General features: G+C 43.4%; 1 protein-coding gene across 2 annotated transcripts in view; it reads right to left on the reverse strand.

The window, feature by feature from the left end:
- Dner (delta/notch-like EGF repeat containing) overlaps nucleotides 1-25,415 on the reverse strand; it is a 302,538-nt gene that overhangs the window by 162,419 nt on the left and 114,704 nt on the right. For both annotated transcript variants that reach the window (XR_015628663.1, NM_001399331.1), the window contains 1 exon segment: nucleotides 24,422-24,588. Coding sequence is in view for 1 of the 2 variants with exons in the window: in NM_001399331.1 (NP_001386260.1) it covers nucleotides 24,422-24,588 (167 nt within the window). In the remaining variant the exon portion in view is untranslated.

Genomic DNA, 25,415 nt, shown 5'->3' on the forward strand with positions numbered 1-25,415 from the left:
ATTTGGCGGCTGAGAGAGGGGCCACGGGAGATAGCTCTGTTAGTAAAGTGCTAGATGTACAAGCATACAGACCTAAGTTCAGATCACATTTTAAATAGGCAGGGGACAGGAGAGAAGCCAGGTATGGAGACTGCCAGTAAACCCACAATGGAGAGGAGATATGAGATGATCACGGGGCTTGCTGGCCAGCCAGTCTAGCCAAAGCAGTGAATTCTAGAGTCAGTGAAAGATTGTCTCAAAAAATAAGAGCAGTTGGGATTGGGGAGATGGCATGGGGGTTGAGAGCAATGGCCGCTCTTGCAGAAGACCTAGGTTTGATTCCCAACACTCACAAGGAGGCTTACAACCACCTGCATCTAGTCTCAGAGCATCCGTGCCCTCTATAGGCACCACATGCACATATTACATAGACATATACACACAAAACAGTTATACACATAAAATAAAATGAAAAATCATGAGAGCAATTGAGGAGGACAACCTATGTCAACCTCCAGTCTCCACACATACATGCACATGCACACATTACATACATGTGTATGTACAAATAGATACACACGTATGAATGCACATACATGAACACATTGTCATGTAAGTGTGCTTACACATGGACTCAAACACACGCACATATACTCACACAAAGCACAAATAGTCTTCTCAAACTACTTTGCATGCACCTTGATATCTGGGGCTGCCTATTAAGTTCTGTAGCCTCTTAAACTGAGTCACTGGAATAAATCACTCATGTGCAAGGCCCTGTGCATGGGTGATGAGAACAGTGGCCAGTTGCTCCTTCCAGGTAGGAATGTAAATTCACTAAGCTTTGGCACCTCCCTTTGACCATGGAAATGCCTACAAAAACCCAGAGTGAGAGCAGTATTGTCCAATGTTTCCATCAAGCAACAACTAAGTCAGAGCAAAAGAGCCCTTGAGAAACTCCACATACCCAGGGCAGGAACTGGGCCCTTACAAAAGCAGCAGGAAGGACCTGAAATAAAACAAAATTCACTCCAAATAAGGAGGTTCTTTGGGATTGGGATCATTTGAGAGCTGATAGAAGCCAGTATGTCCCTTTCACAGACAGATACTCTTAGCATACTTAGAACACATGGCACTAATTTTCCTTTTTTGGTGATATGAAATCAACATATTATGAAATAAAGTACCCAGGTGGGGTGGAGGGAGACATATCTACATTAAAAATCCTACATGGCTGAAAGACTTATTAGATCCTCAATGATGTAAAGAATTGGTATGTTGCACCCTGAGCTATTGTTAACTCCAAAATAGCTGTTTATTGTCCACTTGTGTGTTTTTACCTAATATCTTTGTAGCTTACATTAGGTAAATCCTTTGGAAATGTATAAATAGAGCCCTAGCTTCCAACAACTCAAAGGCTGTGAATGTCATTAGACAGGATCTATGATCTCTAGCAAAGATTTCCCTTGCTCTGTCATAACCTACCCACTGTGCTTTCCACTGATGTGTTTGAAATGCACCTTGATTTATACTATCCTTTGTCCTGTTGCTATAAAAATTTCATGAAACTGTTACCATGTTGGAACATGATACCTGGGGTAACTTGAGTCTGTGTTCCTAATCCGTGGTCACTCCAGAATAAACTACCTGTCCTCTCCTTAGAGATGAGGGCTGTGTTCTTCCGCTGATGATATATAATGCAATTCCTAATGTAGGCTGGCTCAGAGAGGCTTGTCTCCAAAGCCAGACCCTAAAAGCCAGGGGTGAGACACAATTTGCAAATAGGTAGGAGCTGTGGAGCTGGCCTCTGTCCACACAGGATTTTCTGGGGTCTTTTTGAACACTCTGGAACTTGAGCTACACTGGAATCTAAGAAGGTCCTCTACTGCAGCCTGAGAGAAACGAAAAGCAAGAGAGAAAGATAGGACATAATTGTTCATGAAAGAAAAAACAGGAGGAGGTTAAGAAAAGGGAAGCTGACCCAAGTCTTTCCTGTAGATCAGACAAAGGCATGAGGGGAAGAAGACCTCACACCTGCTAGAAATACTTTAGATATCTGGTAGACAGGAGGAGCAAGTAAGTGCATCAGGACTTCCCCTTTAAATATAGTAAATTTGAAATGCTTTTATTTTTAAATATATGAATATTCATACATTATTGTACATGAAGAAATCACAAAGAATAAACAGCCTGAAAATATATCTGACCAAATTTTTATATTTTCTCCTTTTAAAATTTTATTTTTTTAAGTCAAGCATGATGACACATGCCTTTAATCCCAGCACTCGGGAGGCGGAGGCAGGCAGGTCTCTGTGATTTTGAGGCCAGCCTGATCTACAGAGTGAGTTCCAGGACAGCCAAGGGTATACAGAGAAACTTTGCCTCAAAAAAACCAATAGATAGATAGATAGATAGATAGATAGATAGATAGATAGATAGATAGACAGACAGGCAGATTTGATTAAAAAAAGGTAATCTTTCACTATATTATTTGAGAATTTCATAAATGGTACAATGCATTTTCATCATATCCATTCCTCCCCCAACCCTCCAATTCCTCCAATGTCCTCCCTCACATGCACCTCTCATGTGCTCTTCTCTTATAATCAAACACACACACACACACACACACACACACACACACACACACACACTATTAGAGTCTGATTAGAGTTGCCCACATGTACATGGATGCCAGGCTGGCCACATGGTCCTAGGCAATCTCTCATCCCTGAAGTACTGATGAGATCCCCAATGGGGCAGTCAAAACTGATGGTCAGACACATGCATGGGTAGTTGGGAATCTAAGGGCTTACATAAATGTGATGATTTGTCTACGATTGTCCCAGGGAATATCATTATCAGGATATGTGGCCTTGACAAAGTAAGTGTGGCCTTGTTGGAGAAAATGTGCCACTGTGGCCATGGGCATTAGGACCCTCAACCTAGCTCCATGGAAGTCAGTCTTCTCCAAAGTTTGCCTTTGGAACAAGATGTAGAACTCTCAGATCCTCCTGTACCATGCCTACTTGAATGCTGCTATGCTCCTGCCTCAATGATAATGGACTGAACCTCTGAACCTGTAATCCAGTTCCAATGAAATGTCCTTACAAGAGTTGCCTTGGTCATGGTGTCTGTTCACAGCAGTAAAATTCTAACTAAGACAAAAAACTTAGAGCCATCCGAACACAAACAGCAACAAATGTACAAGAACAAAGAAGTACACTGTAAAAAAGAGAAAAGAGAAAGAATGGAACTCCACACCAAGAGCAGAAATGCAGTATCTGTTAAATAAACTGTGTTGTTTATTTACTTGTTTTGTGTTTTGTTTCTTTGCTTATTAAGACAGGGTCTCTATGTAATCCTGGCTGTCTTGGAGTTTACCATACACAAGGCTGACTTCAAACTCAGATCCTCCTGCCTCTACCTCCCATGTGCTGGGACTAAAGGCATGTGCCATTACACCAACCTGTAAACTGAGTTCACAACAATACCAGGTCATAATCATGCTAAATAAGAAATCCCTGTGAGATGTTTTCAATTGCAGAATTGGTGAGAAAAGTCAAGATTTCTATTTCTTTTTTCTTATGATTTTTTTTAGTGGAATGATGATTTGAATTTTGGTCTGCTAGATAATTTGTTTTTGCACTTTGAGTTTTTGAGACAGAGCCTCTGATGTACTACCCAGCCTCTCCTTGAATTCACAGCAGTCCTCCTGCCTCAGCTCTTGAGTACCCGAACTGCAGGTGTGAGTCACCATGCCCCACAGTGAGAGTTCTTAGGCAGCATAGAGAACTACAGGAGGTTTGGACTTTGTATAGTAGAAAGAAGCAATGGTCTGGGGGGTGGGGTGGGTGTCTCACTGAGGGGTGGGTCTCATGTACTCTGCTGAGCTCAACTTGCTCTTTAGTGCCTGGATACATGGGGGAAGGGGAGGATTTGAAGGAAAACAGATGCTGATTGGCTCCCTTCAATCCCGTATATGGCTGTATGATTTCCCTAGTGAGGTCAAAGGCTATCCAGGGATCTGTTAACACCCTCAAGTACTAGCTAGGATGGCAAATAAAATTTGGGCTTCCCCATCCCCCACCTCCATTTTTTCCTCTCCTTTTTCCCCATCCTCCCAACACAATGCACACAGTCTGCTCTTGCTGCTGCCTAGGGGTGCTCATTAACACTGTAAGAAAGTGTTCTCCAATCTTTAGAGGGCCTCTTGCATCAGCCCCCCCTTGGTGCAAATGAGAAGGGAAGGAGGGCCCAGCCATTAGCCTCAGAATGCAGTGGTCAAGCATCAATTAAAGTGCAGGGAATGGCTGGCTTCAGGCCATTAGCTGTTTATTTTACTGCCTTCTCTAAGGCTAATGCTAAAGAGCCTTAAATGGACTTTGTAGTTAACACCTCATTGGGATTAATAGCAAAGGGGATTTGCACATCTCTCTCCAGTCATTTGGTTCAAGATCATTTTCCTTCCTCTTAAAGGGAGATGTACTTGGAAAATAAAAATTCCAACCATAAACTCTTGAGCTGTGGGTGCTCAAAATAGATCATGCCAAGTTTGCCTGTTAAGATTTGGAGTCATTTGGCACAAGCCTAAAACCTATAAATACTGTTCTGAACTCAGGAAGCCTCAAAACATGGAGGTTTTCAATAGTAGCTTCCAGCTGCAGACCTAGGGCTCTGGTATGAACTCGGATCCTGGGAGAGCCAGCTCACGATGACCATGTCTTGTTCCATAGACACAGGGTGGAATGGTATAACCATGTCAGTCTATTAAGAAGGCAGGCTGGGCTTAGCACAGAGCCTAACAAGTAAGAAAGGATTCTGTCTGCATCCGTGACCCAAGACTTGGAGACGAGGCCACAAAACCAGAAAAAATAAATAAATAAATACAATCTTTTGACAGTTTAGGGCCTGGAGCAAAGAGTTTACTTTTGGGTATAAGCTCCAGGCAAGATCAAGTTCAGGGATAACAAAACGAGACTACCTCTAATACCCCTGGACCACAGGAATTCAGCTGTTCTTCAGTCCCATTTTATGTAGAATGAAATCTAAACCAGGAGGTAAACTGGCAGGAGGTACTAGATAACCTCTTTCAAAAATATCCTCCTGTAAGAGTCCGAAAATCACTGAAGGAAGACCTCAGGCTCAGACAGACAAAGAACGTTTATTCTGCAGAAACAACCAGCATGCAGGGGTCAACCACTCCTTAAAATGGCGACCCCAGACAAAGGCACACAGGTCTTCTTATGGAGAACCAGAGAAACTCTCTAGAAGGATTAGGTAATCTCTAATATGATTGGCAGGAACCAAAGTTATAACTTTATAACATTAGCATAACTTTGATTGGCTACAATGTTAGTTCTCCTATATTTAGAGAATGGGCTGGGTCATCTAAAATGTCATTGGTGGGTGCTGGGGATATCACAGGGATCAGCTTCTGATTGGCTTGTGGGAAGTGGTCAGTGGTCTGCATTCCTGTGTCATGAATGTTTAATTACAGGATGAGGCAGGACTGCCCAGCACAGATGACCCATCCTAGGATAAGATATTTCCCATTCTTGTGGTTATTCCCAGGCTGTTCTTCGGGAGTGGGTTTTATGATCTTTTTTTTCTGGATTTTATGGTCTATCTCTGGAGCTGGTGCCTTATGACCTTCTTTTTGAAATCAGACCTGGTCCTTAAACTGAGACAAATGGGGTTTATGGGGTTCACCCCATGTGCTTACACAATTGTATCACAGCCAGGAAAGAATCTGGCAGCCACCTTTTTATCTGTACAACATTTTTAGTCAGTTTCTACCTAAACGGTTTGTGGTCATTGTTTGTTTGCCTGCTTTTAACAGTGTGTAGCCTTTGTTTTGCTTTGTGTTCAAGGTAACTGTTGGCCTACACTAGGTAGTCAAGGATGATGCTGTACCTTCCAGTCCTGCTGCCTTTGCCTTCAGTGTGCTGGTATTATAGGTGCACATCACTACATCCATTGTATTGGGTGCTAGGGAGCTAACCCAGGACTCTGTGCGTGCTAGCTAAGCACACTACAAACTACTACATCCCTGAGCACATTTGTGAATTTTGATGCTTAGAGATGGAAGTTGTTTAGGGGGACAGTTTGCCCGAACAGATCTGATTTTCTGAGTAAGATCTAGCCCAGTGGTTCTCAACCTTTCTAATGCTGTGATCCTTTAATACAATTCCCCATGTGTGGTGATCTCAACTATAAAATTATTTTCATTGCTACTTCATAATGGTACTTTTGCTACTTTTATGCTACAGATATAATACTGTTATATCTGATCTGTGAACACCATAAAAGGGTCATTTGACCCCCAAAGGAGTCATAGCCACAGGTTGAGAACTGCTGATCTAGCCACATATGCTTCCTGATTTAGGGGACACAACAGTACATTTCAACTTTCTTGTTCTTCTTAAATCACCAAATGGGTCACACCTAACCAAATGACTATGGTAATTGGATATTATCATTTTGCTTTAAGGTAAAAATAGATAATGTAAAGACATTCTAGGAAAAAAATACAGTCAATTTGCTAACAGCTGAATGCAGTTTTATTCTCAACACATACTGCTGCCATATACTGCAAAGTTACCAACACCACCATCCCACTCAATCACCATCCTCTAACCTACAGAGAACACTAAAAATGCAATGTCTAAGAATACGCTTTAAAAGTCAACAAAAACGTATGGATGGAGAGTTCTTCCTAAGTTAGAATGCAACTTTGTGCTAGCCGCAAATGCTGTATTTTTGCTCAATTTATTTTCAGGAAAGTACCATACTATAATACTCCTTTTCCTAAGGCTGGTATTGGGCAGCAGTCTCTGAATTGAAATACTCTCTCTTGTACCATTCTACCACATTAGCCATCTGATTAGCTACACCCTCATATGAACAAAATGCTAATCCCATCCCACTCTCTCTTTCTATTCTTTGTTATATACAAAACTGAGTGGTTATCAGAGTGGCTCACCTTCTACTGGAAGAAGAGAGAGAACTTAAGATAGCATGTGTGCCTTAGACTCCTTTCTGAAATAGAAATAACAACAGTACCTATTCCTGGATAGTTGTTTGGACAGGAGGTCTTATTATGAGCAAATATTTTAATTCATCACAAATAGATAAGGGCTTTATGACTCATCACTGCTATCATTACCATCATAACACCACCGTCATCATTACCTCCATCATCATCATGACCATCATCAACAGTAACATGAACAAACAATATCCATATAAAATGAGGTGGTCATACACGGACTCCTGGAGAAACTAATATTGGCTGTTAACTTTGAAATAAGAGAAACTGATCTCTCTGAAAAGTTCTAGGCACCAGGCAAGCTAGTGTGTGGTGAAAGCCATCTCTTGGCTCATCACTCGTCTTCTCATGGAAGAAAGGGTAAGGCATTGCTGGGTGACAAATGTATATAAACGTTAATTGCATTTATTAGGACTCCACCCTCACAACCTAATCACCACCCCCAAAGCCCTTGCTTTCTGATGATTCAGTTAGAAATTGGGTTTTGACATATGAATTTAAGAGTCCTGAGGAGAAGACTCCAATAAAGTATATTCACCTTAGAAAAAAGCAGTGGCAGGACACAAGCAAGAAAGCCACTGAGATATTCCCTTAACTAGGTCCTTCCAGTCAAAACTTTGAAATGAGATTTTTAAAATTATTTTTACCCTTTAAATTTCTATCTAGAATTTAAAGATAATGTACAAATAAAAGAATAACTTATATTCATGTTGTGCAACACTTTTCTGAAAGTTAAAGTGGTCTGTCCTAGAGAGAGGATAATCAAGACTCAGGAAAAAAAAAACTCACAAGTTCCAGGAAGTTCCTGAGTCTTGTAAGAATCACAAAGCTACTCCTTGGACTTATATGAGTAGAAAGGAAATGCTCAGGAGAGGAACTGGCCAAGCTACCTATAAGACTGTAAGACATGAAGTCTTCCAGGGATGCAGACTTCAGAAGTCATTGGCCATTCTGAAGGTAAGTTTTTAATGATGCAGCTGCCTTTGAATCATCATCATCCATTTCCCTATAAGTAGCCCTAATAAACTTACTGGTGGTCCATTAACCTAGAGTTAGGTAGAATAATTCCCTTTAAGTGTTTATATGAATAAACAAAGCATAACTACAACTTATAGGATAGCATAGTATTAAGAAGTTTTTATGAAGGATAGCAAACACTCTATATAAGAAAGATAAACTAAAAGTCATAATGTTATAAAATCATAAAATGTTATAACTAAATTATAAAATCCTTACTTGAAGCAAAATTTACAATGAAGCTTATCAAATCTATGTCCCTGTCTCTGGCATTAAATCATCTCCATTTAAGCATGTGAATAATCACCATTTCTCATTGTACATGAAAAACACATCGGAATTGAACATCTTTTTAAAATGCCAGTCCTAAGAACTCATTAGGAGAACATGGAAATCAATTTGTATTTTCCTTTGAAATTTTTTTGGCTCACACAAAATGTACAATTGAAATTCTTTGTGTATGTAATCTATTTTTCAATGTCTGTTTAATCACTCTCTTATAATCAGTCAGAATTATATATCGTTTAATCCTCCATTCAAGCGATCTGAACTCATCAAATCCTAGTAAGTCACTTGTTAAATCACTGTAGCACTCATATACAACAGCCACCATGTCCAGTTAATGAATGCTTCTCCATTAATGGCATTACTGTGAATGCCAAAATAATTAATCACTTCTCTGTGTGGATGGTAGGAAGATGATAAATGAACACTTAATTGGGTTGAAGGTGACTTCACAAGCGTGGTCAAGAAACTGGGCTTGCAGATGAACTTCCTCAAAAGGCTGTTGATTGACATGTTTGCTTTCCTGGCCCTTAGAAGCATCCTGAGCATGATCTCCCAATTGCTTTACATCTATTTATAGCTCTCTGCTCCACTTCAGCTCCAAATACAAAGTTTAAGCGATCAGCTACCAGGCTATCTGGTACCTTCAATGTCAAATGAAAGAAATCACCTGAATGCGTGAGTGTTTGGTAAGATTTCTAGCTGGAAAACCATGAGTTCTTGAATTCTGCTTAACAACTTGATTTTTTTATGTATGAATTTATCATGCTAAAAATAGAACTAACTGGTATATTGCAATGAAGCACTCATGGTACACCATGATTTGAGGGAGGAAAACAATGTGAAGATTGGGGGGGGGGTCTGATTCACAGAGTTACTTTTCATTCATATCAGTGTTCTATTGCATCATGGGGACTGACCCACTCTGCACCTCAGATCTCAAGAGGTTCTCAGGCAGCCTTGTCTTTCTGCTGCACTTGCTGTGGCTCCAGAAAAACCTCAACCTGTCCTAGTTTCACTGCCATTGCTGTGATAATATACTCTGGCAAAAAGTGACTAGTGGAAGAAAGGGTTACACCTCCAACTTACAGTCCATCACTGTAAGGAAGTCAAGGAAAGTCAAAGCACACCCATGACTGAAAGCAGAAAGAAATGGATGTTCTGCTTGCCTGCCTGCCTGCCTGCCTGCCTGCCTGCCTACTGCCTGCCTGCCTGCCTGCCTGCCTGCCTGCCTGCATGTGTGCCTGCCTGCCTGCCTGCCTACTGCCTGCCTGCACTCAACTCTATTTCTCCCCTCTTACATAGTTCAGGACCCCTTGCTAGGGAATGGTGCCCTCAAGAGTGGGCTGGCTGGGTTTTCCCACATCAACTAATTTCATTAAGACAGTCCCCCACAGACATACCCACAGACCAACCAACATCAACAATCTCCCACCGAGACTGCCTTCCCAGTTGTTTCTAAGTCGTGCCCGACTGATAATTAAAGCAAACCATCACCACCACTCCGTCCCTCTTCCATCTTGCTACAAGGGTCCAAAGTTGCTTATAGAGTCCATTCAGTAAACTGTAATTTAGGTTCCATCCCCCTTGTTACCATCACGTGCCTGAGCATCAAGTCTGAAAACGCTCCATTTGTTTATGACTTCTTCTCTGCAGAGTTAAATGGACGCACTTCAGTGGGGATTCTACATCAACATGAATGTGTCTTCCAGCTCCTTACCTGTAGTAGTTCCTTATTGCCATGAGAAACTTAACAGCCTGTGTCACAGAACAGGTTGCTACCATAGCTCTACCACTTTCCTGTCCCTTCCTTGAGCTCCAACCTTTTATCCTTGTACTTTCTCTGATGTCATATGTTCTCTCTTAACATCAGGGCATTTGCCCATGCGCCTCCTACCTTCTGCCTCAAAGAGTATCTTCATTGCCTAGTTAGCTGTGCTACCTTCCTTCAAGTAGGAGCCTCACATGATGATCATGTCTGCTTTTTTTATAGACGATATATCCACAGAACAGCATGGTGATCACAAATACAACTGTCTGTTTCCTGTTCCCCCACAAAAACAAGATTCCTGAGTGTAAAATCAAATGCTCACAATTCTGTTACCAGCACCAAGCAGGTGCCTACCTCGCAGCAGGCATTCAGAAAGTATTGAGGATGAAGATAGAGAGAATACAAACCATAAACCTATGAGTTTGCGTTGTTACGTTTCAGTGTGGAGCATCTCCCCTCAGGCTCCTGTCTTTAAACACTTCCTCCCCAGTTTCGGGAGCTCTTTTGAGAAGTTTACAGTGGTTCAAGTGTAGAATGTCTCCCACAGTTTCAGGCATTGAACACTGGCTCCCCATTTGGTGGCACTATTTGGGGACCGTTAGGTAGGGCAGCCTTGCTAGAGGAATGACATCACTAGGGATGAGCTTGGAGGTTAAAAAGCCTCCACCACTTCAGGCTTATGGTTTAAGATATGAGCTCTTACATTGGCTGTGCCTGCTGCCTGTTGCCATGTTATCTTTACTGTTACAAACTCTAACCATCTAGAACCAGGAACCAGCATAAACTTTTCTGTAAGTTGCCTTGATTGTGGTCTTTTACCACAGACAGACAGACAGGCAGACAGACAGACACACACACACACACACACACACACACACACACACACACACACACAAATTGACTAATACAAAGGTGTGAACCCCAAGGAGGTGGATCCTCAGTGGAGAAGATGGGTCATCACTTTGGCCACACCCTGCTTCCTGGTCTACAAAGGTCTGAGCAAGCAGTCTATATATTTCTACCACCACAGCCATAGGCTGCTCCCACCAGGCCTTTCCTGTTATGAACAAGTTCATACTTGTTATACACCCTCAAACTGTCGGCCAAAAGAAAGTGTCTGCCTGTAAAGTATTTGGTTCCAGTAACCAGAAAAAAAATAGTTAATGCAGTGAGCAAGTGAGTGTGGGGACCACAAAGCCAAATGTAGAACAGAGTGCTGGAAAGACTCAGGGAGCGCAGGGCAGCAAGCCAGGGGTGATGTGAGTAACCTATGTCCCAACTCCAGGGATGGTGGTAACCAGTAACTGCCCTATCCACAAAAAAAGCAAGTTTCATTCTCTTCCAGGGGCTCCCTGAACCCAAAGCCCCAGACCAGCCTGAGTAGAAAGCCTTGGTGCACTGTGCCTACCACAGACCACAAACACCACACCAGTCCTTGGTGGACAGTTGACAAAGGAAGAGTGAGTGTCCCCACTTAGCTCTCCAAACCCAATCCTTTATTTCAATGCAACTGTCAGTTGGAAAGGGGGTTTTCTCGTCTCTCCAAAGCAGGTTTTACGCACACACGCAGTCTTTTCAAAAGCCTTGGAGTGGCTAGCTCATTATCTCTCCTTTCTGCTATAGTCAGTGGAGCACATTAGACATTCTATTCCTCTCTCTTACAACCTTTACAGTCCCAATTCCCCACTTAGGTTTGTTTGAACAGTCTGCCTTCTCTGTTGGAATATCTAATAGAAGCCATGCGTGGTGTGTAAAGTGGAGATCTGAAACAAAGCAAGGCAAAGCAGACCTTGGTTTCTATTCTAAACAAAGGAAGCACTCTGGGAATCATCAGGTGGCTCTCTGTCCTTTCTGGATTCTAGTTCCAATCCTAATTGTTGCCCCACCTTAGTAAGCCCCCGCTTGTCACCCAAGGCAGAGACCTACCTCCTGGTGTTCGTGGAAAGCAAGCTTCAGAACCTGGCTTCTTTGTACAAGCCGGTCCAAATGAAATGCTTTCAAAGAACAACTATCACATTAGCAGAAAACAAATTTGCTAATTAGATGATTGTTTCGCATTCAGAATATTAGCTATTTATACCATAACACACACACACACACACACACACACACACACACACACACACACACCAAAGCACTAGTGTTATTTCCTATTGTAAAAGCTCTGCTTCTTTCAAACCAATTGCCCTCTCTTAGGCATCACTGTAGACCACACACTCACTCAGGCATTCTATCTTATATTCTATGAGCAATTCTATCTTATAATTATCTGCCTATAAAGTATTTTAAACTAAATGCGTGCATAGGTATGCCTGTTCCTCTTGATGCATGTAGGTTTTCATGTGGATGGACATCTATGTGCACATGTGTATGTAGCTATATCTGTGTGTGTCTGTGTCTGTGCGCACACTCAAGAATGAGATGGAGATGGAGGTCGGTGGGGGGGGAGAGAGCATGAATGAATGGATGGATAGATGGATGACAGATGAATGGACAGATAATAGAGAGATGGCTAAATGGATGAATGGGTGATGGAAGGATGGACAGCTGATAGGTGAATCATGGGAAAAGAATGCATAGATGGATGGGCAGGTGATGGATAAAAGATGGAGGGAGGGAGGGTGCATTGCACCTGTGTGTATCAGCAGAGTATTATGTAAAATAAGACCGGAAAATCTAAAACTGAGCCCAGGAAAATTGCTTCAGAGAACTGCCATTTTCTAATGAGACAGGGTCTTACTATGAACCTGACAGTTGACTGGCCTTAGATTTAGAGTGTTCCTCCCTATTCTACCTCTAAGAGCTAGTGTAGTAGGCATGTGTTATTTTCTGGCAGGAAATCATTTGATTAAAGCTGATTTGACACTGAGTAAAGTCAGATCAGCGCCTGAAATTTCAGCTGCACGAGACTCCCATGTATCACCTTCGATCCTGGGCTTGGAAAAAGTTGTGGGATGTGAGTGTAGTGGGGTGGGAGGTGGTCATGTTTGTTTGCTTTGTTTCGTTTATTGTTTCTCAAAGGCAACTTTGAACTGGGTTTCCATAATTATAAAATATGCCTCTGCTAATCTTGCCAGGAATCCCGCACTCACCAACGTGCTATGCTAAGTGTTTATGATATAACAGTAAACAAAGCATATACCACTCCCTGCCTTCAAGGCACTTAACATTCTAACAAGAGTGACTAGCACAGTGGTTAGCCTAAGGAGGAGAGAGTGGCATTCCGAGAGCACTGGGAAACCAATGAGAGAAAAGGAAGCTGTTGTCAGGGAAGGGGATCACACCAAGGTCATTGGACTCCAGCAGGGAGGAGCCTTAGAATATGCCTGAGAAGTTCTCAAAGGAGAGGAGCAGAGCAGACATTGACAGGGCAGACACACTGGGCCTTATGAGCTGCTAGGTCTTAGCTTCTCTCCGAGGGACAGGGAAGCCATTGAAGAACTGTGAGCAGAAGGGACTGTGCAAATGGCCTTCACCAATATGGCTCAGATGTTGGGGCCAGAGGTGGACACAGGAAACCCATGCTGGGAGATCGACAACTGCCCAGGTACCGGAGAGTGGGCAGTAGCAGCACACTGTGGAGAGGTAAAGGCAGGAGGGAATCCATTGGGGTTTGATGATGTTTGAGACCAAGACACTTCCTGATGAGTGGATTAGGAAGAATGAAATCAAAGCCTGGGTTAGAATGACCAGAAGAATAAAGCTGCCACATAAGAGAAGCCACGGAGGAATCATGACCACTGATAGAAATCTGATCTCAACCCCTGAGGCGACTGAATCTGCTTTTTTCTCCCAAGTCCCATCCCACCCTTCTCTTCATCTCCCTGCTTGTCCTCAGTCCTCTCTGCCTGGCTTTCCAGTCTATGCTGAGCACAGCCACAAAGCAGTGCATCTCTGAGGATCTCCCTTTCTCCCCTTCCCCACCATGTTCCTTTCCCAATAGCCCCAGCCTCCAGGCACAAAGCTACCAAGACAGAGCCCGTCTGCTCCTCCTCCGCTGGGGTCCTGCCTTCTCAGTGCCTTCAGAACATTACTACCGCATCTAAACTCAACAGAAGCAGAGCCTTTTCTCCGATTTGATCTTATCTATTCCAGTTGCTGAGAACAGAGAGAGAGAGAGAGAGAGAGAGAGAGAGAGAGAGAGAGAGAGAGAAACACAGGCATACAAAACCCTAATGTGAGAAAGTCCCTAACACTTGCTGCCACCTCACCTGACCCTGTTTTTGTTTTCTACCATCAAAAGCTCCTCTGAGGTACTCAGCATGTACCCCAGTGTCACTGTCACCACCTGCTCCTCCTGCCTGTGAGCTAAACCTAAGCCCTAACACAGGAGTGACCCCTTTCTGGTTCCACCCAGGCTTCTCATAACCTTCCAACTTTATTGTCGAAATCCACGGGCACAGACAACACGCTCTGCTGTTAGCAAATGCCATGCCCATCCCCCACTCCCCCATGAAGTCATTCATGCCTTTTCCAGCTTTTTGTTCAAGACCCAGTTCAAGGTATGGCTCAGGTTTAAACCCTTGATAACTGGACACTGTCGTGATTAATCATCTCTGTCAACTTGATTGGATTTAGAATCACCAGGAGAACACATAGCTCAATGTGCCTGTGGGGATGTTTCAAGAGGGCTTTCACAGAGGAAAGAAGACTCACCCTAAGTGTAGGACAACTATCCAGGGGTAGGGGGTTTGAATTAAAGAAAGAAAAGGAGAAAGCCTGAGGAGGCCCGTCATTCTTCTATGTCTGTTTTCTGATGCACTGAGACAAGAGTAAGCATCCTTAGGCTCCCAGAAGCTGGTCCTGCTACCATGCTGTCCTAAACATGAGGGACCAAAATAAACCCTTCTTCCTCTAGGGTGCATCTTGTCAGATATTTGATCAATGAGGACAGTAACTTAATATGTAAATATTCTCCCCTCCTAAATTCACTCAGCCTTTGAATTGATTGTATGACTCTCTAATATTTAATATACATGTCTTTGCTTTTTCATCTCTCTGTATGCAACATCATCGAAAAAGCATTGACATCTTACCAGCAATCGCCTGCTGTGTGAATTTTTCCAGTTGCCCCCTTAGTTTGGCTTTAAGCAGGAAGAAGTCTCAACTATGGAACAAGGTCCTGGTTACACTCTATTCAGTGGGGAACATAGGCAATGAGAAACAAAGAGAACCATGCGCAGCCAAACACCATTTGTGTGCGCTGACACAAAAGGTACAAGAGAAAATGAGAGAGGATAGAAAAGCCACCAAGACCGGATACTTGGCTAGGGGTGGGGATGAAAATGGATAGACTTGGAGATCAAAAAGAGGATTTCAGAAAGTGGGTATGCCAAGCACGTAGAAACTGAGAAAGCAAGGTCAGTGCGATCTGTTGCCTAATAGAGCTGCATTTCCACCCTCTCCACAATTCCTCTTGAAGACAAATCAAGGTTCAAAGTGTTTTAATTCACAACTTGGCTGCTATAGTGCATTGATTTGAATGTAGTTTTATCAGCAAGAGTGGGCAGCAGGACCACAGGATTTATGTGGCTTATTTAATAAGAATATCTATCCCATGGGCCTGAAGCAGAAGTCTCTCAAGTCAGAGATAAGCATCATACATTTCTTTGCATCCCAGATTTAACAACAATGCCCTATGTATGGAAATCCATTTACTGATGCTTGCTGAGATGTGTAGATACTGAGGGCCCCGTGTCTCATTGGGCATGTTCTAGAGTCTCCCATTATTAGCCACTTCGCCTAACAGAATTTGTCAGTGTATTTATTTAAGGAGATTTTTTTTCCATTTGTCTACCAGGCAAGCATAACTTTTGTAGGTCAGCTCACAATTACGGCGTTAAAACAAGACAGCTGTGAGAGCGTTGCTTGTTAACCGTGCCTGTGAAACCAAAAATACTCCAGCATTCAGAAACTCAAATGTCAGGGAGAGTCTCAGACATGAGTGCACAAGAGAGGTTTTTGGAAGCACAATCCCAGTCCTTTATATGCCTTACCCAGAGCTGGACAAAACTGTCCTGCTGACATGGCCTTCTTCAGTCTGTTTACTTACTACTCTGTGTTTTATATCCACAGCCTTTGAAAAAGTTACGAGTGGAGATTTGGGGGTGGGGCGGGACTCAGTGTTGTTCTCTAAAACCTCCCTGATAGCTTTTCCAAATATTTGTCTTTTATGGAATGTGCTCTGACCCAGTTTATGAAGCTTCCTCACTTTGTATGAGGTCTGTGACAGAAGGGACTTAAGTATCTACTGTCAGGAGACAGCAAAGTAAAATTAGTGCACAGGAGGTGAACTGGAGTCAAGGACCAGATCCTTCCGTGTGTCACATGAGCATCCAGGGACCGGATCCTTCTGTGTGTCACGTGAGCAGCCATCCCCCATGTTGGACAGTGTGGTGGTGCCGAGAGAACAGGTGAGAGTTGGTTCTCTCCCCTCCCCTCCGCTTCTTCACATTCACCCTAATGCACAAGTATAATGACGACTGTGACAATGACCACCCTTCTAAAGTGATACTGTGACTTAAAGTTTCCCTTGTCAGGAAACTGTTTCAGCCACTCTCCTCCAAGTCAGGCTGGTGAGGAGCTGCTGTGAGGTGTGTTGAGACAGCATCTTACTAAATGTGGACAGAGGAAAGGAGACACTGGTTCTCAGCAGTACGTCGTCGCTTGAGTGGGAACCGGAGAAAGGGTAAGGGCAGTCCCATGATCTGTATCAAAAACTGTTCAGCTACAGTTATAGACATGCTTAAAAATTGATCAAAAGAGGAGGGAGGAAGGGAGCTGAAAGAAAGAGAAAGGAGGAATAAAAGCAGGAAGGAAAAGAGGAAGAAAAGGAAGGGAAAGGAGCATGGGGCAGGACCGGAAAAGGGAGAAGAAGGAAGGAAAGCAGGGAGAGAGGGAAGAATGGGAGGAAAAGAGAGTGGCGAGGGGAAGGGGGTTGTACTGGCTGGTTTTGTGTGTCAACTTGACACAAGCTGGAGTTATCACAGAGAAAGGAGCTTCCCTTGAGGAAATGCCTTCATGAGACCCAGCTGTGAAGCATTTTCTCAATTAGTGATCAAGGGGGGAGGACCCAGCCCATTGTGGATGGTGCCATCCCTGGGCTGGTGGTCTTGGGTTCTATAAGAGAGCAAGCTGAGAAAGCCAGGGGAAGCAATTCAGTAAGCAGCACCCCTCCATGGCCTCTGCATCAGCTTCTGCCTCCAGGTTCCTGCCCTGTTATGAGTTCCTGTCCTGACTTCCTTTGGATGAACAGCAATGTGGAAGTGTAAGCTGAATAAACCCTTTCCTCTCCAACTTGCTTCTTGGTCATGTTTTGTGCAGGAATAGAAACCCTGACTAAGACAGGGGTATTATTCACTAATTGTTCAACATTAGCATACTGGTTAAATAAAATATATTTTGATTCAATATTCAACCATTAAAGCAATTCTGTAAATTTGTACTCACTCACATAAAAGAACGCCAATAAGACATGGAGTGGGAAGAACAGATAGCCAACACGTGCGTGACCGTGCTCTCCTGTGTGTGTACACGCTGTACGCAAGAAGCAATGTATGAGGGGACCTCACAGAGTGCTAACATGGCTGTCAACGGGAGGGGCTGCAAGAAAGGAAGTTCCCATTCTTCTGTCTTTCTTCCATCTACATTTCTCTAATAAGAAATAAATGATATAGCCTCTTACCTTGTAAAAAGGAGTAAAACGGAAAAATAGCTTTGCTTCTCTGAAAGAGACTCTGTGTCCCATGACTTCATAACCTAAGCACTCCGGAGCATCTCTGTGCACCTCAGTTCTGTCCCTTGCCTCCCCTGTCTCCCTCTGGTCCCCTGTACCCCCCTCCATTCCCCTCTTGCCCTAGCTCCTAAGAAAGAAGAAATAAAAGAGATGTTGCCATAGCCCAGAAACTAGATTGCAAAGAGGTAATCAGAAATGTACTTTCCTGGTTGACATTTTTACTAACAGAGCTAAGGAACGTTTTGGGAAGTTTGCTGGCCAGAGCCCCAAGGGTTGTCTCTTAGTTAGAAGAACCCAAGCTCAGTGGTAGTGGTGAATACCTTTATTCCCAGCACTCAGGAGGCAAGGGCAGGTGGATCTTTGTGAGTTCAAGGTCAGCCTGGTCTTAGGTGGGGCTCACCCATACAGCAAGAACCTGTCTCAAAAAAAAAAAAAACTTTAAAATATAATAATAATTCTTTAGGATTTCATTTTTCCAAATTAATCTAAACATAAATCCCATTATCTTTACTTTTTTAAAATAAAAGGCTAAGGAAGAGGGAAAGAAAATTGACAGAATGGAGAGGCAGAGAAAGGAAAAACCAATAGCTTAATAGAAAAACCTTGTGTTTGTTTCATGGAACCAAGAAAATCCCCAACCTGATCCCTGGGTTCAGATTCAGAAGTATCTGCTGTTTGTCCTTTGAAACTCTGAAACAGAGGCTCAAACACTGCAGAAGCCCCTTAGTGCCTCACAGGGGTGACTTCACAAGTGAGGGACTTCAAGCAGGCTCACACAGACAGGAGTTACTCTACCCTAATCTACTTCTTGATTAGCATCAGTTTTAAGTGTCTTAAAGACTCCCTGGGACATTTAAAAGAATCTCTTTTAGACCTACCAGGTCCACCTAGCTATGGAGGCTGCCTCCTGGGACTATCTTGGAAGGTGAGAGAACACTTCCTTCCTTTTATGCTTGCCCCTTGCCCCAATCCCACCACAGCAGGGCCCTGGAGCCCCAGCCTGCCTGCTGCAGCATGTTGCATGCCCAGGGTGGAACTGTACCGTATACTGAGTTCATCACCACAGTCAGCAAGGGGGGCCAACAAATAATGATGCCGGTGGGTTGTGTCAGTACTTGGAAAAACATGAATTCTAGGCTAAGTCTTCGCTTACATAGTAATACCAATCATGGAAAGAATACTTATAAGCCCCTACATGCTGATAACATTAAAATGTGGTTTTGGTTTAAAAACAACTTTAATACCTCACAATCATCTTCTAATGAGATAACAAGGGAAAGAAATGACCTGAATTATACATGGGGGAAGGGCAATTTTGCACTCCCTCTGCTTTTGGTCTTTAATAACTATTACTTTTAGATTGATTCATTGATTGATTGATTGTGACAAGGTTTCTCTGTGTAGCCCTGGCTTTTGGTCTTTAATAACCACTACTTGATTGATTGATTGATTGTTTTGTGTGACAAGGTTTCTCTGTGTAGCCCTGGCTGTCCTGGAGCTAGCTCTGTGAACCATGTTGACCTTGAACTCATAGAGCTCCTGCTGCCTCTACCTGCTGGGATCAAAGGCATGCATCCCTACCGCCTCCCCCACCCCCACACCCCCACACCCACGCACAACACTATTCCTTTTCATTTTAACAAGTCCAAGTTTGGGGTTTTCCTCCCCACCTCTATCATAGGAGCTTAGTAGACTTTATCTAACCCCAGATGTAAGATGACCATGAAAAGACAGAGTTTTTGTATTTTCAGTTTTAAATCTTGAGGTTTTCATCCAAAGAAGATGCTAATAAGTCTACCTTTCTAACCTTTCCCCAACTGTCCTACCCTGACTTCCAGAGCAAGGACCCTTAAATGATAAAATGCAGTGTTCCCATAAGAACGATCAAAAGTTTCTTTCTTTCCTTTTTCTTTCTTTCTTTCTTTCTCTTTCTTTTTTTGCATTTGATCCTCTAAAATTCTTGTAATGTAATAAAGAAAAAAGGAAGGCATTTAAATGTCACAGAGGTGGGTTATGAAAGTCTACAAGAAATCTTAAGATTGATATTTTGCAGCTGAATGTCTCCTTCGAGTGGCATTTGCTTAGGCGATCACTGATGTCCGTCTGAATATTGCCAGGCAGGGGACTACCGGGTGGCCATGCTGGATGGCAAGGGGCAATGATGTGGACTCTTCTCTAGACATCCACAGTCCGTGTACATGTAGGACCAACACAGCAAGCACAGTCGGGAGGGGAATGAAGATCCCCAGCTGTGGACTGCCAGCTGTCCGTGCAGCTGTAAGAGGGAGAGGGAGACAAATGGTGCGATACAGATGTTGTACAGAAGAGCCGGAAGATTGGGCGGGAGCCAGAGCTGAGAGGAAAACATGGTGCCATAAGTAAACTGGATCCATTGAGCATGTGGGAAGAGCGAGCAGAAATCCAAGCTCAGATTTGGATGCCCCTAGGCTAGAGATGTGGCTCAGTTGGTAAATCGATTCCCTAGTGTATGTGAGGGAGGCCTTCGGCTCCATCTGCATTGTTGCATATACTGATTGTGGTGGGGCACAACATGCCTCTTATCTCAGAATGCGAGTGATGGAGACTGGAGTGATCAGGAGTTCAAGGTCATCCTGGGTGTGGTCATGTACACTTCCCAGTGTTAGCCAGTCACCGTAGCCTAAAAACTTGGAGACTTGTCTCAGAATACAAGGTGGATGGTGTGTGAGTAACTAAATCTGAAGTTGACCTCTGTCTCCCAGTGCACACATGCACAGGCACACACAAACTTACACATACACACACACACAAATGCACGTGAAGATACCCATGTACCCACACATACACATAAGCACACACATATACACATAAACACACACGAACACACACGCAAACACACATATACATACCCATGTACCCACACATACACATACCCACACAAGCACACACATATTCACATAAACACACACAAACTCACACATACACACACACACAAACGCACGTGAAGATACCCATGTACCTACACATACACATAAGCACACACATATACACATAAACACACACAAACACACATATACGCACATGTACCCACACATATACATAAACACACACATACAAATAAACATAATGATAATAAATGTGATAATAAAAGTTAATGAAGAATTTTGGGAAGGGAATATTTGTTTTTGTTTTTGTTTTTTAGAACTGATGGAGATTTTTTGAGAACCCACAGAGAGAAATAAAAAACCTTTGGGTAGGGCTGGAGAGATGGCTCAGCGGTTAAGAGCACCGACTGCTCTTCCTGAGGTCCTGAGTTCAAATCCCAGCAACCACATGGTGGCTCACAACCATCTGTAATGAGATCTGATGCCCTCTTCTGGTGTGTCTGAAGGCAGCTACAGTGTACTCATACAATAAAAAATTAAAAAAAAAAAAAAAAAAAAAAACCTTTGGGTAGTCCTTTTCCTTATGAAAGACTCCAAGGAGGGTGGGTTTTCTTGTCTTGGTGTTGTACTGTGGGAGGAGGTGTAAATGGGGTAGGTGACTTTCCCACCTAAGGCACAGAGGGTTATCCAGATGAGTTGAGCTGTGAGGGAGCAGAGCCACATTTTACCACAGGAAAGGAGAGAATGCTGCAAGAGGAGGAAGCCTGGGGAAGGGACTCTGTGGGGTTTCACCCTAAAGAAGCAGTGAATCCATTCCTCTCACCACACCCAACCGAGCTCTCACCCTGGAAAGCTACCCCATCACTCCCATCCATCACTCCCATGTCGCCAAGCAACTTCAAATTAAACATAAACACCTTATTGAAGACCAGCAAGCCACTGTGTGTCATGGGACTACACTGGAGCAAAGAACTTGAGTCTGGAAGTGCAAGCCACGGGGCAACTGAGTCACTGGAGAGCTAATGAGCACTCTTGCTACTCCCTGCAGAGCCAACAGCTCTAAGCAAAGTTTACCCACTTGTTTACCCCAAAACATTTCGTAAAGCCAATTACATATTTGGAAAAGACATGTTTGGGGGAAACAGAGGGGATAATCAAACAGGGCAGCGGCAGTGGAATTTGAGGGCAACTCAGAGACAGTGATGGAAGAGGCACGGCGAGAAGAGCCTACGCTTCAGACACCCACATCATCTCCTCCTCACATGGCATAGTATAAATATTAACAAGGCAGTGGTAATGAAGACAAAGTGTAAACGATATTAAATGTGGGAATTGTTTAGTAGTCCCAAAGAACAACACGATGTACAATCCTCTATAGAGGATGACCAGGCTCACAGCAAGAAACACAACAGCAGCACACAAGGAGGGTTTTGACCATTTCACTATGAAGAAATGATAGGTGCTTGAGGGCATTGAGATCGTCACCTTGACTATGTTCAGACACCACACAATGTATTCATGCGTGGAAATACCACACAGAAAAAATAATGCAGGGGTAGCATGATGGCTCCATAAAAAGTGCTTGCCATGTAAACCTGGTGACCTGAGTTCCACCTCAAAAACCCCAGCAAAGAGATGGGTGGAGCCGGTGTGTGGCTCACCCCTTTAATCCCAGCACCCAGGAGACAGCGGCAGGTGGATTTCTTCGAGTTCAAGGCCAACCTGGGCTACAGATCAAATTCCAGGCCAGCCAAAGCTATCTAGTGAGATTCTGTCTTAAATAAATAAACAAACAAACAACAACAACAAAACCAGAAGGAAAAAACTGAGTAGATAGAATATATGTGTGTTGTGAATACACATATATTCACAATAATAGTATATTATCACAGAGTATCCTGTCAGTATTTATAATCTTTATGTTTTAAGTATCAATTATAAATACTCTACATTTAATCCATAATACATCATCTTAAACTATACCTCTAATCAATGAACTCAGAATATGTAAATCTGAGTCTGCCCCCCAAAAAATATAGATAGGACACCCACACACAGGACATGTGTGGAAATAATACGTTTGGCCATCAATCCAGTATTTGGGATCTTTTCATTTTAGAGGAAAGAGGAAGTAGTGGAGGCCTGAGAGCCCCAGGCTTCTTTCTAGAAAGAAGCAGAGAGCTGGCACACAGCCGTAGAGGCTAAAACTCTGCTCCTCAGTCCCAACGTTTCCTTTCACCTGCTTAAGGATTATTCTCACTCCCAAATTCGGACCATTATTCTCCTCAAAGCAGTCTTTTGCTTCATCATGTTGTTAGCAACATGAGCTCAGATATGTTGCATATGAGTTCATAAAATCTCCCCCATCTTCAAAGACATAGTTCCATATAAACACTAGCCAATCCCTCCCTCAGAACCACTACCCACACTCTCAGCATCCTCGCCTGCAGTAACGCCACAAAGTGACAAGAGATGTCAGCTAATACTTCAAATGCATACCTTCTAATAATACCAAGTGGTGACACTTGGTGGGTTTTCTTGAAATACTACACAGTTCTCTACCACAGAAGAGCAACTAAGGCACTAAAGGAGAAACTTAAGATCACTACAAGAGAAAGTGATTCAGGGTCCGTGAGATGGCTTGGTCAGAAAAGTCACTTGCTGCCAAGTCTTGACAACCTGAGATGGACCCACAAGGTATAAAGAAAGAATCCACTTCTGGTTGTCCTCTGACCTCTACATGTTCCATGCCTACATCCATACATCCACACAATCATACACATGACAGACAGACAGACAGATCGGCAGGCAGACAGACAGATGAGTAGATAAATAATAAAATAAAATTACTTGTCACAACGCACCAACTGCTCTCTTCTTGATAAATTATTACAAGGGATACAGAATTAACTAATAGTCCCCTGGAATGAGCTGTGGAATAAAATTCAGATTTGCATCTTGACGAGTATGTCAGCACCCTAATTCTGTTTATCTAGAAAATGTCTTGATAAGCCGACCTGGGTCTGAAATTCAATGCCCCTCCCCTTTGATTAGGCATTTCCCTTCCTCCGACGAATGCCCCGATCCTCATATCTGAATTGCCAACGCCTGGAAATGATGTTCTCATGAGGAGAAGGTGACTCAAAGGTAGACGGCAAAGGATGTGACTAAAGGTACACATTTCCTCTCGACCTTTAACCTTCATTATCAAATCCGCTTCAAGCTCGTATCTTGGAGAATAAGCCTCTCATTTTGTAAAATAGTGTAGCTCAGAAAAAAAAATAGAGAAACCACCCTGGAATAATTCCTAGTACCTGTAACGTTACAATTTCATTTACACTATATCATAGACCCTCCCAATCCCTTCTGAGACAACTGTAGCCTGACCCCATCCTCTGGGAGAGGACTGAGGGCTAACGGCAGGAGCAGGAAGCTTGGGTGCTTCCTGAGTGAGTTCTGAACTTGAACTTGTGTCTCCACACTGAGACTCCAGAATGGAATACACTGCTATGACGTTCCCAGGATCTCCAGTCTAGCATCCATGTTTCATCCTCATAAGGTCACACTGGAAATGCTAGTGTTAGCAGGATATTCTGATTATCATTCCAACCATGTTGACGTGGAGGACACGTAATCACTGTCTAGAATTCACACCCTATCCCCCAGACAGAATCTCTAAGCACCATATCTAAACACCAAAGCAGGTTTCTCCAACTCACCAATGAAGTGGTTGGGTCCCAAGGTCAGCATCTCCTCTAGCAGGACAAGGCCCCCTGGAGCCTGGAGGGGTGTCACGCTGCGCCCGTCTATGAGGGAGCACTGTTGAAAGCCTGTGGCTGTGACCTTCCATAGCAAGATCAGCAAAGCGGTAGCATCCTGACGAATCCTGAGAACAAGAACCACACGTCAGTGCAAAGCCGCCCCTGCTAAGGTTCGCCGATTCAAGATGAAAATACAGACAGCCTGTACGTCAACAGAAAAGCATCAGGAAAGCAAAGAAATGGTTAGATAAGCAAGCGCCCAACATGTACACACTAAAGCAACCACACTCATCGCAAACATCTGCCTCCCACTTGTTCAAAGTCTACCACAAAGTGACTGGTCTGGACCCCATCTTTTGGTAATGATAGTGAGTAGTGAAGAGCAGAATGAGCTCTTTTGCAGATAAACGTAAAAAGAACCTTGACTACATCTACCACAGATGCATACTGCAATCCAACCCATCTTTCTACCTATGCCATCAAAGTGTGTCATGTCCCCATGCTTCCGGTCTCTCTACCTTCTCACAGCCTGCAGGATAAGATCCAGAGAATAGTATGTCATCTAAGGCCAGTGAACTCTTGCTAGCTCTCTTTCTCTCAGCTGCAGTCCCAGACCTGCATCCCTGCCACCCAGCGCTGCAACACCAAAAAGCTATCTACATCTCTTCCTGGGTTTACGCTTAGCCACCAAGCATCATGTGTTCCTTCTCCCCATGGAAATTGTACCTCTGGCCTCTGCATCAGTTGCTCATTTTCCTTGTATCCTAGAGGATCAGTTCCCACCCCCCTCCCTCAGCAGACCCAAACAGCTGGTCCCCTGGAACAAGCTCCCCAGTTGGGGCACAGAGCTCAAGGACATCTTAACAAATGACTGAACTCGTGAACACGTGAAAGTACAAGGTAAGGGATCGGAAACACCCACATATCAGTTTGGGGTGATCATAGATCATGT

This window comes from Rattus norvegicus, chromosome 9, assembly GCF_021556685.1.
Source record: "Rattus norvegicus strain SHRSP/BbbUtx chromosome 9, alternate assembly SHRSP_T2T, whole genome shotgun sequence".
Classification (NCBI taxonomy): domain Eukaryota; kingdom Metazoa; phylum Chordata; class Mammalia; order Rodentia; family Muridae; genus Rattus; species Rattus norvegicus.